The sequence below is a fragment of the Onychostoma macrolepis genome, chromosome 19, assembly GCF_012432095.1.
Source record: "Onychostoma macrolepis isolate SWU-2019 chromosome 19, ASM1243209v1, whole genome shotgun sequence".
Taxonomy (NCBI): domain Eukaryota; kingdom Metazoa; phylum Chordata; class Actinopteri; order Cypriniformes; family Cyprinidae; genus Onychostoma; species Onychostoma macrolepis.
In genome coordinates, this window is record NC_081173.1 from 11,001,084 (window position 1) to 11,020,792 (window position 19,709).

Sequence of the window (19,709 nt, forward strand, 5' to 3'; positions counted from 1 at the left end):
GGGGGGTTTCCTATGACAACTTCCTCTATTTGACTGACATCACAGTTCAAAAGTATTCATGAGATGATGAACAGTAGTTATGTCATTTTGCCCATGTTTGCACAAACCGTGAAACAAATAAGGAAGTAAATATTATATAAACATACAATTCTGCAATATTTTGCTACATTTTTTAGCAAAGTTTGGTTCATGTACGTTTAGAGGAAGTTGAGCTTTCAATGCCAGAGTGCAGGAAAAACACATATTACATTAAATACAAATAATGCTAATTCATGTCAATTCACTGTGCATATGCAAGTATGAGCACATTTACTTTAAAAAGAGGTTTGTTTCTGGTGCTCCAAGAACAGTAACATTCATTCATTCAACATTGTGATAATGTGATTTTTTGCTTTGCACTGTTAATATCTATGTGTGTAACCCATGTACGCAACGCCACTCCACTAATCTTGCGGGTTTGAGCTTTATCTGCAATATTTTTCAGAAACTTCTGTTTATATAACAAGGCTCAACAGCATAAACACTAGAAATGTGCATATCCACATGCATGTGCTAAATTTGTAGGTCAACGCTGACAAATTCATAAATTACAAGATATGACAGATCACCCTTGAGCACCCTCAAAATTTCCTCTGATTAGTGCAATAAGACAGTACAGCACAGAGAAATATCAAAGTTTTATTTTAAAATTTATAATAGAGGAACAGTAGTACAATTGAAAGAGAAGGAAAATGTATTCATTTGAAATCTTGAAAAAACATAAAAAGAATAACCTGATTTGATTTGTGTTTGAGGTGAGCCCATGGCCCCGTTTGCATCACTGTAAGAGAGTTGAAAAATACATCTTTGAAACAGCTTTTACAAAATACAGCTGAAAAAACCTTCATCTGTAGTGTTTTTTTTTTTTCTTTTTTGTCTGTTATGTTCATATACAGCATAAAGTCAAAGGAGTACATTAATGTGAGTTGAACAGATACACAGACAAAACAAGAAAAACAATAAACCGACATGATGGTGAACGTGCACATGTGAACAGAAAGTGTGAAGTTTGGTGAGAACAGTGAAAGCCAGGTCGAGGTTTTAAACCGGTTAACTGCAGCAACGTGCCATCATTTAAATCAGCTAATTAAATATCTATATATATATATATATTTTTTTTTTTTCAGAATCTTTATATATAATGTATATAATATCCCTCCCACAGTGATCTGAAGGTAAGCAATACAAACAGGATCTTCTATACAGCTTTTAAAATACACTTTCATCTCGAGTAAAGGGAAAGATAGACGATTTCTGTATCAGTATAGCACTTCAATATATTCACTGCATATGAACAGAAACTCCTGCTCCTAGGAATTAACCAACAAACAATAGTTCTTAAAAAATATGTGCTTAAATTGAAATAAAAAAACACAATGGATGAACAAAAACAAAATAAAACCTCAAAAGGTAGGACAAATAAAACAACATAAGCATCTAAGGGTAAAGTGAATGATTGACTTTAGAATAAAAACATTTAAATCTGACGACATACACAAGCAAGGATCTACACTAAATATTAACCTGGTTTTCTTATACATTATCTTTAACAATTAAACAACGATTTTGGTAGGACAAATAAAAAATTAACAGTCTTGATTGCATTTTGGAGTCAATACATATATAGCATTAAATAATGAAATGTCAAAAAAAAAAAGAAAAAGAAAAGCTCAGTATGGAATAAAACACAACAGTTTCAATTTATTTCCATCCAGACCGGCTTTGGGGAAATAAGAAATTATCAAATGCAGAACAGTAAGTGCCCGTCTATGTACTTCCATAGACCTTCTGCTCTACATCAGCATAAGCAAAGTGTTTTCCACTCAGCAGACACACGACAAAGTCCAAATAAACGAAACCGAAATGATCGCAAATGTTACAGGGGACCAAAACGATGTTTGGGAGTCTATTGCAAACCACCTCTTTCCATCTGCATTCTTCAAAAACGGTACACAGGTCGTTCAAGTGATTCAAAGTAAGCTCAGTACCACTAACCAACTCAGGAGGGTCAAGAACATCAGGTCGTTCCATCTGTACAAGTACTGCCAGTAGTTTTAACAACAACAAATGGTTTGTGTGTGTGTGTGTGTGTGTGTGTATGTGCATTTCATAGAAAAGACTTTAAAAACAGAAAAGCATACCTGATAGGCTCCTTAGCACAACAGTGTAAAATACAAAGCTGATTAGTATAACTGAGTTGAGTAGGCTTTACGATTATTAACATCATATACAGCTTGTAGGTCCAGTATTTAAAAATAATAATAAAAAATAAAAGCGTTACAGCACCAAACGTTTCCATCATTTGGCAAAATTCAAGCTTTAAGTGAATGTCAAAATGCTTATAAAGTGTTACTGTGATGCTGTGATTCAAATAAAGCTAGCAATAGTATATTCCCCTTATATTTTAGCATTTTCTGTCTTTTTCTGGTTTTTTTTCCTTTCTTTCTTTTTTTATATTTCTCTGCTTTACGTTCTCTCAGCATTTTCAGTAGTTTTGTGTCCTGCAAAAAATCTTGGTGTGCGTTCTGCTTGGCACGATCTAACAGCCCCGTATAACTTAATCATAAATATGGCTGTGGTCAATTAGAGTCACAAAACAGATTTTTGGTTCCAAGATTTGTGCAGGGAAAAGGAAAATATATATATTTATATATTTCATAAAATTTAATGACAACATTTACCTAGAAAGGAAACACACACAGAGAAAAAAAAAGAAAAAAAAAAAAAATCTTCCTGTAAGCGGAATTTCTATAATGCTCCTTCTTTGTTGAGCTCCTCCTCTGAGCAATATACGATCAGGTCTGTCAGGAAGCGCAGTTATGAACTGAAAATAAGCAGATGTACATAAAAAAAAAAAAAAAATCTAATTCTATCATTTTCATAAGACCATAATATCTTTCTTCATAAATTAAATAATTAATATTTCTTTTAATATGATTGGCCTATTATAACTCAAAAACGCTGTACACCCTCATCCCCTACAAAAGAAAAAAAATACATCACAGAAAAACCTGATTTTTTTTGTTATACATCATTATACCTCTTTCTCTGACAGGCACACGGCCCAGACTCTGACACATAGAACAATCTTTAAATATTGGAGTCCCTCTCTAACAAAGCTATATATCTCTTTGACATAACTTCACGTGCAACAAAGAGGTTTGATAGCACTTTGGAATTGTTGATTGTTTCCCAGCTATTTTTTTTTCTTTGCATTTTGATTCATTCTCTACCAGGTTATGTCTAAATTAGTCCTTCTCGGGGGTGGCACCCGCATCACCCTCGCAGTTGGATTGGTCAATCTCATTGGGCTCCTCCCCTTCCGCCTCCATGTCCTCGTCTCCCTCTCCGGCCTCGTCAAAGTCTTCGTCGCGGGCGAATTCCAGGTCCTGCATGCCCTCCAGACCCTCCTGCGTGCCTTGGTGGGAGTCGGCGCACTCCACGCACACGCCGTAGCGCCGAGAGCCGTGCCGTATGCCCACGCTGGCCGCCAACATGAAGATCTTCTTGCATACCATACACTTGTATTTCTTATCCTTTTTGTGAACCTGCAAACGAATGTCACGAACAGGGATATCAGTGAGTGAAGAAAGATAACATTAGTGAGTATTGCAAGACTGTGAAAGAAATCAGCCTGTGGGTAACAAACATAATTAAGCATTTATTATAATTAAGGTAATAAACATAATTAAGGGAATTGTCATTAGCGTAATGCAAATAAAATATATGTATAAATAAAATTATATTATATACCGTGTATATTATATTCCATTATGACATATATAAATGTGTATAAATATAAAAAAATTATATTATATAAAAAAGGAAATTGTGAAAAAATCCTCAATTGCATTTTGCCCGTGTCAAGTAGGCACATTCCACTGTTATCATTTACATGTGTTACATGCATCTCAAAAAGCGTCTCATCTCAGCATATTGTTGCGCGTTTAGGTTTATTATAACGTTCATCCGGGAATGCAACGTGTGCCATTTCATCAGATTTAACACAAGAGAATACAATATCTAACCGTTCATCGTGAATTTAAAATGAAAGTTTAAACCCTCGTTCTGAGTTTACACGTTTTGATGTCCATATTTTGAAGAAATTACAGTGGCTGTAGCATTTCTGTCATAAAGAAATGGCCAAATATTAAAGATTAAGTGGACATTTGAATTAAATGCTTAGACAATATTAAACAAGGATTAGGTCGCGCTGTAAAAGTGTAAAAACAGTCGTAAGGCCGTTGGCGCCCTCTGCAGGCATCTGTTATAATGTGTAAAGTACGTTAGCTCTATTGTTTATTATACATTATGTATTTTAACAGTTTTGTTCAATTAAACCATGATTACTTGGTTTTGATACTTTATTTGAACTAATTATTATTGCCTCATTGCTATTATATATGTTTTAAGTAATCTTAAAAGCTATTGTTCGCTTAAGCCTATTTTTATTACCACAAAAAAAAATTATTATCCGATTACTCAATTAATCATCAGAATAATCAACCGATTACTTGATTACCAAAATAATTCTTAGTGAGCCTTATAACAAAGATATTTAAAATGTATGTAATATAAAACAATATTAATATGAATAGATTTTAAATGTTTATATATATATATATATATATATATATAAGTGTTTCCCCTACCATTATTTTAGGGGGCCGGCCCTAAGTCAAGTTAATTTTATTTTCTCTATAGCGCCAGACCACAAAAGAAGTCATTCAATGTTACCTTCCCTCTAGAACAGGTCTATACCTTGTTCTTTTATTAAACAAACTAAATAGCCTTATGTTATTTATCTTATTTGCACGACGGCATGTCATTTCTGTCTCTACGTTACATGGTCGCGCTCTCTGTATCACGCGCACAGCGGAGTTCCGCCCCGGTTCGCGCGCACACACACACACACACACACACGTAAGCGCAGACAGAAGTGAGCACACTCCCACTCCTATTTGTAAATATTAAGCAGCAAAACGACTATTTAAATATGACTTATGCCTGTCTCTGTGTTAATGTAATGCAGACGCGCGTGACGCTTGCGATATTAACATCTGCCGCCTCACTAAATGAGGACATAAATACACGAACAATATCTCCAGAACTGCTCAGAGAGTCACTTCATGAGCATTTGACCGTTTCATTTGAGAAAAACTATCCTCATATCATACACACACAGAAATGTAAAGGTATTCACGGCAACCCGTCAAAATAAAAGTTCGGTTTCACTTGAAGACATTGGGCAGAACGTAATAGACTACTACTATTAAAACCTTATCTTTAAGGAATAATCATACAGTGTCTTCAATGTTATTATCAACATTAGATCCCCTTTATTTTCCAAAAAATAAGACTTGTTTAATTTTTATTCATTAAAATATAAATTAAAGGAATGTTTTTATGTCACTGTGTATATATATAACAACTGTCATGACAATCGTCCCAATGCAAAAGTACTTAGTGGTTTAAAAATATGCTTTTTTTCTTGAAGTAATTATTCTTTAGATGTTAGGGTGAAATGTTTTTCTGAGATTCACCCACTATAAACACTTGTGCTTCTGTCTTACCAGGGAATGTCTCTTGACGTGTTCTCGGCGAGTGAACAGCTTCCCGCAGATGTCGCAGCTGAAGGAACGCACGCCCGAGTGGATGATCAGGTGTCTCTTTAGTGTTCGCCGGTGCTTGGCAATGTAGTTACAGTGGGGACACTTCAGCTTATTGAGGGCGTTTTCAGGCGCTTCGCCTAGGAGAAACCACACAAACAAACAGATTTTCAGCACTTTTCACACCGGTTCCTGAGATATAAACAATTCAGCATGAGATCTGCCAAGCCAGCAGATGCAGTTCGTCTTGTCAGAGGCAGAATTTTCTTCATTCACGCGAATGTGAAAGTATCAACTCTAATTGTCAGTTTTGAGATGCGTGACGTGCAAAAAGTGGCTTTGTGCAGCTTAGGAGAGAAAATTAGCGTGTATAAGCTCCTGTATGTACCCTCAGTGTCACCTTCGTATTAAAAAAAAAAAAAAGTAAAAACACGCTGTGCAAGTGTGCTAGTTGCTATGGAAACCACATGCCAGAAGCCATAACTATATTAGTCTAATGCAATTTTCTACTGATAAACAAGCTGTATAAAGCGCAAGAACACTTTCCTTCTAGCCACCATTCCTCTCCACAAAGATACATTCAGAAACAGCCTGATTGTTTATCGTGGAGAAATTACTGTATAGTGTGTATAAACTGCAATCTCTGCTTTTTGCTTCTGAGAAGATTCATCCCAACACTCAAGCTCTCTTGGGAGCGGTGTCTTGTGACAATTAGACCGGAGCTGCCTGTACTACAGCATGTGGGATTGGGGGGTGGGATCCAGTTTTGTTTGAGCCAAAATGGGCAAAACAAAGGGTCGTCAAGCAGGTTTCCAAGGGGGTGACGAGAGCCAGATCACCTGGGAATTCAATCGAAGCTCTAAACACCACCTTGCGGGTTAAAGAAGGCCCGACAGCAGCTGTGCCGTTCGTTTGAGTCGACAGGCTTGAAATTAAAGTTCAATCTGTTACTACGGGCTTGCTGGTACTTAAAATGGTTAACGATTAACTTGGATTCTCAATGGCCAGGACTGAGTCATAAGACTGCTCAAGACGTGTAAATGGCGAGACTCTTCTTGCTGGGAATCTCGCAGTAGGCTGGACGAGACCTGCTAGGTCAGATCTGAGAGATTGGCGGTAAATGGGCTCAAGGTTTTAAACGACCCCACCCTGTAAGTGCTAAGACTGACCTCAACCCCCTAAGGAAACACTGCATTGCCTCTTAGGCCTGAAATATACTCAATTATGCAAGTACATGAATGCTTATAGCTAGTAGCTACTAGGGGTGTAAATCGGATGGTTCGTCACGATACAATATCAATTCTCATACCCAGCGATACGATATTTGGCGATACCTCAAAAAATTCTACAATACGATAACGATTCGATACAGTAGTATAATCGATCGATATAGTCGATATTATATACTTATTTAAATGCAATTTAATGATATTATATACCTATTTAAATGCTATTTTAACTCACAAATGCAACCAAAATATAACAAACATTTATCTGAAATTTTCACCTGTACCTCAATTGGGATATTCACAAAAAAAAAAAAAAAAAAGTTAAAATAGTCCACGTGACATCAGTGGTTCAGCTGTAATTTTATGAAGCTACGAGAATAATTTTTGTGTACAAATAAAACAAAAATAATGACTTTACTGAACAATTTTTGATGTCAAATGGACAATTTTAACAATGTCCTTACTACCTTTCTGGGTCTTAAACGTGGTAGTTCCGTTGCTGTCTATGCAGGGTCAAAAAGCTCTCGATTTCATCAAAAATATCTTTTTTATAAGTTTGTGTACGGGTTTGGAATGACGAGGGTGAGTAATTACTGACAGAATTTTCATTTTTGGGTGAACTATCCCTTTAAAGCCCGTTCACAAAGACAATAATTATCAAAATTTTAAAAAAGTATAACAGTCCATACCTCAACTACAATGACAGCAGAACAATATCGGTAGAAATCTATTTTAGAATATTTTTTTTTCCAGCTGATGAACAATATAAACCTCGTCAGCCAATCAAAATGCATTCTAAAGAGCTTGAGCATTTAAAATGGTTGACGACCATACTTCAGCATGCTTATAATAAGGTTATTGTGTGTTAGTGTGGACGCTAATATAGTTAGCGATTTTACTGTACAGGCCTTTACTGTTCGCTCTCATACATCAGGGATAAATCCTTGATAATTTCACACCACTATGTGTGTCTATTTGTAAAGATCATAACTTTGCGTGAGGCAGCAACTGTAAGTGTGTGTATGGGTGTGTGGAGGAGATATGATGTGTAAATAAATGGGTGAAGCCCTAACAGTGGATCATCTTACACACTGTGGATTAGCAGGCAGGCGGGCCAAAGCCATCAGATCCCACTGTAAGTACCTCTGCAGTGGGTCCACTCTGCCTGGGTCAATATTTGGAATGGCAGAGATAGTTGGGCTGCATTAGCAGGATTAGGGCGGGACGGCCCCTGGCAGCGCTGCACCTCGGAAGAGGGAATCGGGGGTAGTGCGTGTGCACATGTGTGTGTGTCATTGCTGAAAATCAACAATTGAACCATGTTGTTTGGAAAGAACTCAAGCATTTATGGAGACAGATCCTACAGCGTGATGTGCGAGACGGAACAGACAGGGCTCATCCAAGCGCAACACAAAGTTTTATTGAAAAGTAATTTGTCTGTTCACACCAATAGTGAAAATGATACATGACATGACACCAGTGTTGTTATTGTTAACTAAAACTATTATTATTAATTGAAATAAATATCAAATTAATATTTAAATTAAATTAAATATAAATATTAGACAAATTAAAACTTTAATGAAAAGTTTATTTATTAAAATTTATTAATTATTTAACATTTCTAATTAAAATTCCTTGGCAACTAACTAAAAATTAAGCACTAAAAAAAATAAAGTTTGAAGTAATAAAATCACAAACTGAAATAGATAAAAACTAATAATTGGAATAATGCTGAAATAAAATACAAATATTGGACAAAAATAGAAACATTAAAAACTTAAATTAGAAATGCTGCCTTGGCAACTAAAAGAAACAAGTTTGAAGTACTAAAATTACTCAAACTGAAAGGAATTAAACTCTTAGTAGTAGTAGTCGCATTTAAATTAATTGAAATAAAGCTAAAATACCTTTTTTCCATCTAACATTTATATTTAATTTTTACTTAAAAAACGTAAAACCATTACCAAAAATTTAAATGAGATTAAATCTAAATAGAAATAGTTTAAAATAATAATACTGAAATGAACAAAATCACTAAAACTTAAAATAAAATGAAAACTGAAAATATACTCACTGGGGCAGTACCTTTTCAAAAGATACACTTTTGTATCTTTTAGGTACTAATAATATGCTCATTTATGGTTCCAATATGGACTTTTGGGGTACAAAGGTGTACCATTTGAAAAGGTACCACCCCAGTGACAGCTTTTGTACATTTATTTCCTGAGAGTGTACAAAAATAAAAGTCAATTCTAATTATTAATAAATGCTATAAAGTAGTATAGAAGAAATACTAATATAACAATGTGTGATGCAACAGCAGCTAATTAAAAAATGTAATGTAGAGCTATCTGGATATAAACAGCAAAACAATGAAATTTCTCAGTGGGCAGAGCTACCCTTAATTTTTATAATAGAATTATTATCAAATGTAACATGTTTATACACTATGAGTGCTTATAAAAATGTTTTTATTACATATTACAAATTATTTCAAAAGTTATTTATAATTAAATAATTTTATAAATCATTTAAATTATTTTATTTTTAGAAGTAATCATACTATATTTTCGTAACATACTGACAGGGTTTAAGCAACAAGCAACATTGCCTTTCACAAAAAAAGCCCAATATGTGAAAAAGGAAGTGGGTAGTCAACACGGACGCAAGTACACAGGCGAGTACGTAAGCATGTGTAGGCAAACACACCGACACACACATGCCTTGCAGGTGTGAGCCGTCAGCTCGGCACATTTAAGTGCCCTCAGGAATATGAGCTAAGTGCATTTGAGGGCGTTGAGGAAGCCTGAGGGTAGAATGTTTCCCCCGCTTTACATCATTATCCTGCATTAGAGGAGTCGACGACGGCGAGAGAAAGCCTCTTCTTAGAACCGCGTCACTTAAGACATGATACTATACCACGCGCCGCTCTTCTTAATGGGGGCAGAGAGTTAGAAGCATGACAGCTCGGCAGGCTAGAGATTACACAGGTTTTTGTGGTATGAGGTGAAGGGAGGGCAGACTCCCTTAATAAGGGCAGAAGAAAACGGACTGGCCACTCTAATTAAAAAGAGAAGATGGTCTTGCGGCCTTGAGCTGCACAGGGCCTGAGGACAAGCAATCATGATGTGAGAGACCCTGGTTGACCGACTGCCACAGCTAAAGGTTTAGACGTGTGTACGTGTGCACGTGGGCGAGAACGTGCTTTCTTATTATTATTTAGTATTCAGCACATTCCCGCTTGAAAATATGCATGTATTGTACATCAGCTGAGTGGAAAAAAGTTTAGAATTACAATACACAGGAAAACCAACAGCTACAGTGTGCAAGCTGTAGAAACTGTTAAAATTGGCTGAGAATGTCATTTCATCTTGAGGGTATGGAAACGATATAATGTAGAAAAAGAAATGTGAGATGGGAATACGGATTGTAAGTTTGTATTGTGAAAAGTGGGCATTTTATACCAGATTTGCAGTCAAAAGAACTACATGACTCACTGGTTGAAACCTAAGCGACCTTGATGATGTCAACAGAAAAGTAATTTCAGTCCAAGTTACATTTTAATAAAAGATTATGAAGACAAATATTATATTTTTTTAACGTGTATTAATCAATCAAAGGTTGATTTCGATTTTAATGTTGACTTATGTTACTAAAAATCTGATTTAAATAAACTTCAAATCACTTGATCTAAATCATAAATATTGTTTTTGTAAACTCAAATAATGTTAAAAATGTAATACATTTCAGGTAATATGTTTCAGTACACATGTAGGCTTTGATCAGGCCCTCTCGAAAAGTACATACTATATACAGCATGCTGTTTTTAATACAGTCCACAACATGTTAGACATTGCATAACCATATTCAAATGAATGAAAACAACCTAAGATCTAATCGCATTCCCAAACATGAGCCATTTTTCTAATCAACTTGAATGGAAATTTACAGTCGAATGTAAACTATTTGCATGCTGACATTTTGCACAGTATGTACTCAGCATATCAAATTCACAAACAGTGCTAGTAGTACGATAAGTTGCCAATTGGAATGCATGACCTCTTCCTCAAGGCTGTGTATTCTGCCTCTGACAAACACTGATTATACTACTACCAAAGGCTCCACAGTAATGCATACTAGCCTTTGTGTGAGTGTGAGACAGAGGTGCCAAAAACACCATTGTCATACATGACAAACCTAATGACAGCACTGAAGTATGCTGATGAGTCGACATAATAGGGCGGCGACATTATTCAAATAACCAAACTCCCACAACCTGAAAGAGCTCAATAGACACTTCCAGCACATAAGGAAATGAAAATATTTTTCTTTCAAACTTGCTGGGTGTGTTTTTAATGACACATAAATTGGTTATGACTGACTGTTTGAATTGGACTCGGTTTGAAGAGCCATTATGGCGCCTGAACAGAAGAGAAAGGCATGATGGGTAACGTACCGGCATTCTCTGAGAGGTAAGAGAAGTCCTCTCTGGTGTAGGAGGCAGACGGTTGGATGAACATGCCCTCGTCAAAACCTTCTTCCGGCTCAGGTGGGATGTTGTAGACGAAGCGCTTGGCGGTCTGTTTTTTCCGCCTTCCGCTGCCCGGCTCAGAATGTGCCTCTCTCTTGACAGCGACCCCAGTGCCGGGATGTGGCTCGTTCCAGACGAACACCGGCCCCGGACCCTGTGGCTCCGTCTCCGTAGACTCTGACGAGTTCTCTCCACCCCAACCGGAGCTTCCCAAAGCGCAGCCTTCTCCACCGGACACCTCTATGTCACTGGGTTCATCCTTCACTTGCCCACTGGCCTTGATGGACAACTTGGACAGGATGCTGGTGGCCCAGAAGTTGCTGGGCTTCTTGTCGGCACTCTGGCAGTCTTTCGCCACCGTCCGCCTCTTGTTGTAGTCGACCACCACGGAATCAGGGGCTTCCTGCTTGATGCTGATGTTGAGGGCGTCTTTGATGAAGGTGCGACAGGACTGGACCACCTCGGTCATCTGGAGGTAACTCGCCACGGACATCACCTCGATGGCATTCTGGCTGGTGAGCAAGAGGTTGCCGGAGTACAGGAAGTCCAGGATGACGGAGAAACCCTGCACGGCCGCCACGTCCAAGTGCGTGATGGTAGTTTGGTCGCAGTTCTCGCTCTTCGTCAGGCAGTAGAGGGTCTTGAAGTAGCGGCTCCCAGCAACCAGGATGTTCTTGTGCGCCTTGAACACCTGGTCACCCACTACGATGTTGACGTCACAAAGGATGCCGCTCTTGCGCTGCTTGTCCAGCTCCTGCAGCAGCTGGTAGCAGTAGGAGTTCTCATTGGGCTTGTTTCTATAGTCCTCCACCTCCAGGCTCTCCGCGTCCTCTGGCCTTTCCATCTCCTAGTGGAGTGACAACAAACAAAAATGACAATCAGCATTAGTCTACAGTGTAAACATAAGGTGAAGGGCAGGTGTACGGTGACAACTCTGACTAGAGAACTGGTTGAACAGGCTCAAAAGCTGCAGTACTGTGGGAACTATAGCAGCGGTAAACCTCCCAGCTCACAGGATGCGATCTCTGCGCCCTTGTTAATGCTCTTTAAGATGAGAAATATTTGGCCATTATCCCATCCCACCATCAGTCTCCATCATCTGCTCTCACAATTAAAAGAGAGAGAGAGAAAGAGAGAGAACCGGCTGGTACCTACCAATGGGAGTGAATCTACACAATATATTTCTGGATTGCAAAGCAGATGTCCTAATCCATGCAGAAATTTATACCACCCTACATTTTTTCCCCTCCTACCACACAGCTGGGTTTTTTGCTGGAATAATTCAGATTAAATCTATTTCTCAGGGCGGAGGCCTTCCCAGCCCCCCTCCTCCACACTGCTGGGCTTGTCCTGGTAGATGGGGTTATTACTGTAGCCTGATCCAGCTACAGCAGGCCCAACCAGTAGTCAGAGAGCGAGCGAGAGAGAGAGAGAGAGAGAGAGAGAGAGTGCAACCCCATTTCTTCACACAATGCCAGTCCTTTCCTCCAGGCTCATTGTTCACTATTGCTGCTTTAGTGTTACACTGAAGCTTTGTGAAGAAAGCACTTACAATTCCCTAGCACACTTACTGGTGAAGGTTGCAGAAGCCTTAGAAAAACACAGCTGGAATTACAAAACCAGAGCTGGAATAAAATCCTGTCATCTTTCACTCACTCTCATGTTGTTTAAAACAAGTACAACTCATTTGAATACACACGCAAAAAAAGATATATGTTCACGCTACTCTTTGCAATATAATGAAGTGTTGGGCAAGTAAGATTTTTTCATGTGTTTAAAAGACGTCTCTTAAAAATAAAGTAAAACAGTAATACTGTGAAATATTACTACAAAATAAATTATTTTAAAACGTAATTTATTCCTGTGATGGCAAAGCTGAATTTCCAGCATCGTTAGGGTCTTCAGTATCACACGATCCTTCAGAAATCATCATAATATGCGGATTTGCTGCTCAATAAACATTTCTTATTATCAACGTTGACAACAGCCTGTGCTGTTTAATATTTTTGTGGAAACATTTTTTCATAATTAAAGTAATTTAAAAAAAGTATTTGAAATTGAAATCTTTTGTAACATTATGAATGTCCTCACTGTCACTTTGTATTAATTTTTGTTTAATAAATATAATATCTTACTGAACCCACACCTCTGAATATTAGTTTATAGTGACCAGGAATTGTCCAACTGCTAAAATGACACCTTAAAAGTAGTCCATATGATTTGCAGGGTATTCCAAGGCTTCTAAAGTCATATTATAGCTGTGTGTGAGGAAAAGACTAAACTTTAAAGCTAGAGTGTGTATTTTTTTGTGTAAACACTGTGGCACTTTTATAACATTTCCCTGTTTGAGCATCCCGACCAGCAACACTGACTCAACAGATGGTACGAGTTTGGGACAAGACTATCTGTTTGACAAACAATGGCAGACATGGGCGTGTTTGGGAAACCTGTTTGAAAACTGCTTTTTGTGTATTTCTTAGACAAAAGAGACATGACAAGCGTTAATTAGAGATATAGTAAAAAGAGAAATTCTTCCAAATCTCCTTTTGGGTTACACTGACGTATGGAATGACATGAGGGTGAGCAAAGAATTTCAATGAGTAAATTTTGGGAGAATTTTCTTTTTTTTTTGTAAACTAATCCTTTAAAATTAAGAAAATAAATGTAGTCTGACTAAATGGCGGCACTGTTGAGTTCAGACAGATCTAGTGAAGAGCAGGTTTGAGGAATGAGGATGAGTTGGAGAAACGGGTGTTAGACAAGAATGAACGTCCGTTTGTGGTGTCACAATGTCCCCACTATTGTTTGCCTCTGTCTATCCAGAGTGAGCCAAGCCAAGCTATGGAGAGAGGACAGATGAGGTGGCAGTCGAAAGCGGGTGTCAGGACATGCTAGTCCAGAATTAACCTCTTTTTCTTTCTCTCTCGTTCGTTCTCTCATGTACACTCACACAGTTCATCCTTTCTCCAGATGTGCCACGTGTAAACGTATGCAAGAGAACAGATGCTTTTTGACGATTCCCCCCATTAAACCCTGTCAAAATGAGTCTGTGGTGACAGTTTGACATTTGGCATAGTCCTTTTCTTAATTGAATGTTTGTTATTGTTATTGTCTACAGTTGTACTGCTAGGTCATTTGTGCCCTCTTTTTGTAAGCCATTTGGCCTGCGCAAACTGTACAACCAAACAACGAAAGGAAAAGACATTACTTTTACAATATCTATAAATGCCAAAATTATGATCTCATACGGTTGATGCTAATTGTGTTAACCCTGACATGTTTGGATTTCATTTACACTACTGTTCAAAGGTTGGGGATTAGTAAGATTTTTTTTTTTTAAAGAATTGAATACTTTTATTTAGAAAGAATGTATTAAATTCTTTAAAAGTGTCAGTAAAGATAATTTAGAATGTTTCAAAAGATTTACATTTCAAACAATTGCTGTTCTTTTGAAATTTTTATTCACCAAAGAACCCTTAAAAAAAAAAAATGGAGCACAGTTTCCGCAAAAATATTAAGCAGCACAACAGATTTAAACAATGATAATAATAAAAAATTTTCCTTGAGCAGCAAATCAGCATATTAGAATAATTTCTAAGGATCATGTGACACTGAAGACAAGAGTAATGGCTGCTGAAAATTTTTATTTTTATTCTTTTATTAAAAGTTTTATCGTACTTTCCATTAAAAAAAAAAAATTCTATATATATATATATATTTCCTTCAAAAACATTTTTTTAAATTTTACCGACCCAAACCTTTTAATGGTAGTGTATGTTGAAAAAAAAAAAAAAAAAAGTATCATTCAGAATGTGACACATCAAAGAAAAAAGGAAACGGTGTGTTTTCGGATTAAAACGTGTTGCACACGAAACTTGCTGTGGTTTCTCTATCTGGTTTCCCACCCCAGACTTTCATTTTGATGCGAAACGGGAACATTATACAACCACCACCAATACCGCTGCCCTTCTCCTGCGCTGCAGTTGAACAGACAGTCGCCTAAAGCTCTTCAGGCGATGAGTTGCCAACACCCATTATTCTATTGTACATTTCCAACATGTTCCATTCTCCGTAAACCAACAATAGCTCCCCAAAATTTAAACACATAGCCTTCAGCTACAGAGAGCCGTGCCTTTATCACCTACCAGGGCCGTGGTGAGAATACACTACACAAGTGGCACGTTAGGGGGACATTGTGCCTCAGACAACAGGGATGGCGGTTTTGTTTTCCTTGCGCATAGTCTTCCTGAGCCATCCCAACCCCTGAGGCCAGCGCCTGGTCCCCTCATCCAGATGCATGAACAATGCAGCAGTGTGCTTGACCCAAGGTGTGGGAGGGGAATGCCAGGATCTGGGCCTCCCAACAAAGAGCAGGGCTCATCGATACAAAATTCCAGGGAATTCTCCCCCACCAGCACAACCACCAGCACCAACAACACAACAGCCCCCCCCCAATACACACATATCTCACAGCGGCAGACAGTACAGGGGTGGAGACCCTAGTCTTCATTGCGGCTCGCTAATAACAGGAACAGAGGGCAAATACTTTGAGGGCGAAGTCTAGTCTGGAGAGTGAGGCAACCCAGATACCCTTCTTTAGGGGTAATCCAATTACAGTAGTTTGATATGGACCAGTGAAGAAATTTAGCCCATTATGACGGACAGTTGCTGCACTGAAGAACATAATAGATCACAATTATGAAACTGGCTATTGGGGGATGTGGCCTTTCAGAACAGCCTTTCTTTACTCAGACAGCAGACCTCCTAATGTTTCACCCAATTAGGCTACTTTATGACAGATATTATTCTTCTATAATCTCGTGATCTCCATGTCTACTACTCTTATTGCTGAGATGTCAATGACAAAATCACTCTTAAAAATAATGATTCTTTATTGGCATCAATGATTCCATTTAAGAACCTTTAACATCCACATTCTTAAAAATAAAGGTTCCAAAAAGAACCTTTCGGTGATCAGTTTTTAAAAGAACCATTCTTTTTCTTAGTGTGAAGAACATTTTAATAATCTAAAGAACCTTTTTCCGTTATGAAGAACCTTTTCGACATTGAAAAGGTTCCATGGATGGTAAAGGATCTTCATGGAACCATCGAAGCCAATAAGGAATCTAAATTGCATGGAGCCAAAAGGTTCTTTATAGTTGGAAAAGCTTCTATTAAAATATTCTTCACACTATGAAAAAAATAGTTATTTTCATAACTGTGAGAATTTTTTGGGAAACCCAAAATGGTTCCTCTATATGGCATCACTGTGAAAACCCCCTTTTTCACACGACCCTTTATTTTTTAAGAGTGTACTAAATCACAAATACTATATTATATATGGAAAATAAATGTAGCATAGCACATTTACTCCACATATTATGTAACATATAGTTATACAAAAAAAGCTAAGTATTGTAAAAAGGTTGATTGACAGAGGAAAGTGATTGAACAGGAAAGCATAATAGATCTTCTGTAGAGTCTTAACCCTTCTGTTGCTAGGGAGGCGGTGGTAATCTCTCCTCCTCCTTTCCTTCCTAATTAGTGAGGGGTATAAATTGAGTTAGTGGAACACTTTGTGTCACCCTGATTAGACTGGACATTATCATACCACACAATCCTAAGGGATTTTACTGGCAAACCAGTAACACGACATCTTCTGGGCAGCAACAGATAGGATTTAGTACATGAATCAATCATTTTGTGGCTTGATAATGGACAAGGAATCAAAAAAAAAAAAAAATCAATCAATAACTATTTATCTTAAACGACATGTCTTGGCATTGTACGGTTCCTTTGGATAAAAAATGCAAAAGTATCAAATATAAATTACATTTCACTATTACAGTGCATTATCTCACAAAATTGTTTCTCAGCTGCTGATATGATATGATTTATTCAAGCCTAATCTTATTCTGCGCGTTGCAGTGGCCTGCACATATCAGGCATTGCTGTCATTGCAGGCGACATAATTCACTCTGAACCAATGTAGCAAGTCACACACACTATCTATGGATCTTGGGGAGTCACCTAACACAATGCCTCTAATTTAGGTGCCCTAAAAGGGGAGGGTGAGATGTGCCAGAGGTCACTTTTTACAGCGAGGGGGTTGGGAAGGGGTGCGGCTCCCCAAAGGTAGCAGGGTCAAACCCTTGCAATTGTGTGACCTCTGTAGCAATCAGGTTAGTAACCATGACAACCAGGGTTGATAATTACAGTGCAATGCAGGAAACGAGGACATACATTTTGAGCCACGGTCTCACTTTATGATACTTCTTGTCTTTTTAATAATAGTTATCTGATTCCAAATCATGTAAATAAAGAATTATGATTACATAATACGCAATAACCCATCTATAATCGGCAGTCAAGTTTCTATAAGGTTTCAAAACACTGAAAAATGATTTTACGATTTAAAATCACCTAACGTTAGTGGTCTTTCGGCTCACCAACTGACAGCGCTGATCCAGTTAGCTCACATATGCTAACCTGCTACCTCCGACCTGAGTCTATAGCTAACAGACCTGTTAGCTCGCTAAACGGCTTTAAAAGCAGCATTCCTGCTCCTAAAAAGCCGGAAAAACGTCGACATTTGTTAACTACACACCGAACAGCACTGCCCAGGTGGGCTCTGTCGCGTATCCGAGTGTCCCCGTCCCCAGTATACCGCGGTGTGGACGTACCTGTCTGGTCGGGTCATTCCTGCCGTGCTCCGAGGACAGGTGATGTCTCAGCAGCAAGGCCCGCTTGTAATTCCGGCTGCCTTTCACCAGCTCGTCGCTGTTGTTAGTGGCGATGTTATGGCACCAGGAGCAAGACATCAGCCCTGTTTCCTGGCTGAATTTGAGCCAGGGAAACTCTTGCAGCCAGGAGGCTTGGAAGAGCGAGTGTTTCTGGAGCAGCAGCGTCTGAGGTCTCATCTCCAGCAGCGGCTTCCTAGCGGCCGCTTCCTCCGCCTCTCCTGCGCTACAGTCCTCCCGGTTCACGCCGTTGCCAGTCGCCCACTTACAACCCTCAGTTTTCACCATTACGCTGTTTAAAGCGCCTCTGTCATGATCTTTCCCCGCTGTCCAACTGCCCCCTTCCGGGTCGTCGTCCTCCTCTGGCTCTGTGCTGTCGCTCACGGACCCCCCGCCCTCAACTTTACCCAGCGATGGTCCTTTCGCCCCCAGATCCCTGTCGTCCTCTTGATCCGGTCTGTTCCCGTTCAGATGTCGGTCTTGACAGGCCGGGGCCTCACAGCTGTTGCCTCCGACGGCGCTGGCACCAGTGACGGCTAATCCACCTCCTCGGAAAGCCAGCGACCTGCGGTTTCGCTCTCCGGACATTTTCTTCAAATAAATTACAATCTACACTTTCTCAACAAAACAAAAATCCGATCGCGGCTCTCTAAAAAAGTATTCCGCATGAAACGAGCCGTTTTTCCGCGCTCCGGCCTCCTGGTGAGAGTATGTAGGTTATGCGGAAATAAATAGGGGTTTTAAAGGCATAATGAATTTGAGGGTTCTGTCTGCGTCCGCGCAGGCCCCGCAGAGGTCGAATGGCAACGACTTCCCCCACAATGCATCTCGGTCAGAGGGAGGAGGAGGAGGGGGGCCTCCTGTTAAAGGAAGATGGGGGTGACGCCAAACAGCCAGGGGTCTTTTGTGTCGATGACTGCACCCATTTTCCGCATGCTTTTTCTTCTATAGAAGTACACGTCTCGAACCAATAAGTCCTTGTATCCCTTTCACGCCTCCCCTGTGCGTGACATTACAGACGCTCCATGTTTGTCGCGCGAGTCGTGATGCTCGGGACAGGTGGGTACGTCGGAGTTATTCAGGTCCTCGCGAAGAGGTCGCCAATAGGTGTATTTTACAGGTGGTTACGGAGATGGACGGATTGGTTTTTGATATCAATGTTTTGAGTCACCGCTATGTTTTTGCGTGTTTTTTATTCGTTTGTTATTTTAACAGTTTTAACAACAAAAAAACAAACAAAAAAAACTTTAATAAACTTAAACTTTAATAAAAAAAAAAAATTATTTGAATGATGTATTTTTTTTCCCTGACAAATACATTGTTGTATTGTCTTCAATAAAAAAACTAAATAGTTTAAATGATTTACGGTCACTTGTTACACACACACCACACATGCACATATTTTTAGATGTATTCATTTTTTGACAAATCCTAATGTAAATAAGTAAATCCAGAAAGCTGAAAACTTTTAAATAAGTGTCTTATTAATTGCTGCATTGAAAAACGTGCATTTAAAAGTAAATCAGAGTGCAATGCATCCTCCATTGATTTGTTCATT

General features: G+C 38.6%; 1 protein-coding gene across 1 annotated transcript; it reads right to left on the bottom strand.

Annotated features, from left to right (window-relative positions):
• Window positions 1-664: 664 nt before the first annotated feature.
• zbtb10 (zinc finger and BTB domain containing 10) lies at window positions 665-19,231 on the bottom strand. Its single transcript, XM_058754490.1, has 4 exons — window positions 18,095-19,231; window positions 11,337-12,258; window positions 5,613-5,788; window positions 665-3,587 (listed from the first exon to the last, which is right to left on the bottom strand). Exons 1-4 carry the CDS (start codon window positions 18,737-18,739, stop codon window positions 3,288-3,290), a joined length of 2,043 nt encoding a protein of 680 aa, XP_058610473.1. The 5' UTR covers window positions 18,740-19,231; the 3' UTR covers window positions 665-3,287.
• Between the last annotated feature and the right edge of the window lie 478 nt (window positions 19,232-19,709).

Bases quoted from the DNA above. Each gene is read 5' to 3' on its own strand.
- zbtb10 (XM_058754490.1), bottom strand. From the start codon at position 18,739: ATGTCCGGAGAGCGAAACCGCAGGTCGCTGGCTTTCCGAGGAGGTGGA. The intron at 5,789-11,336 runs GTACGTTACCCA...GGTTTCTCCTAG, and splicing joins TTACCTCTCAGAGAATGCCG to GCGAAGCGCCTGAAAACGCC. The intron at 3,588-5,612 runs GTAAGACAGAAG...ATTCGTTTGCAG, and splicing joins ACGTCAAGAGACATTCCCTG to GTTCACAAAAAGGATAAGAA.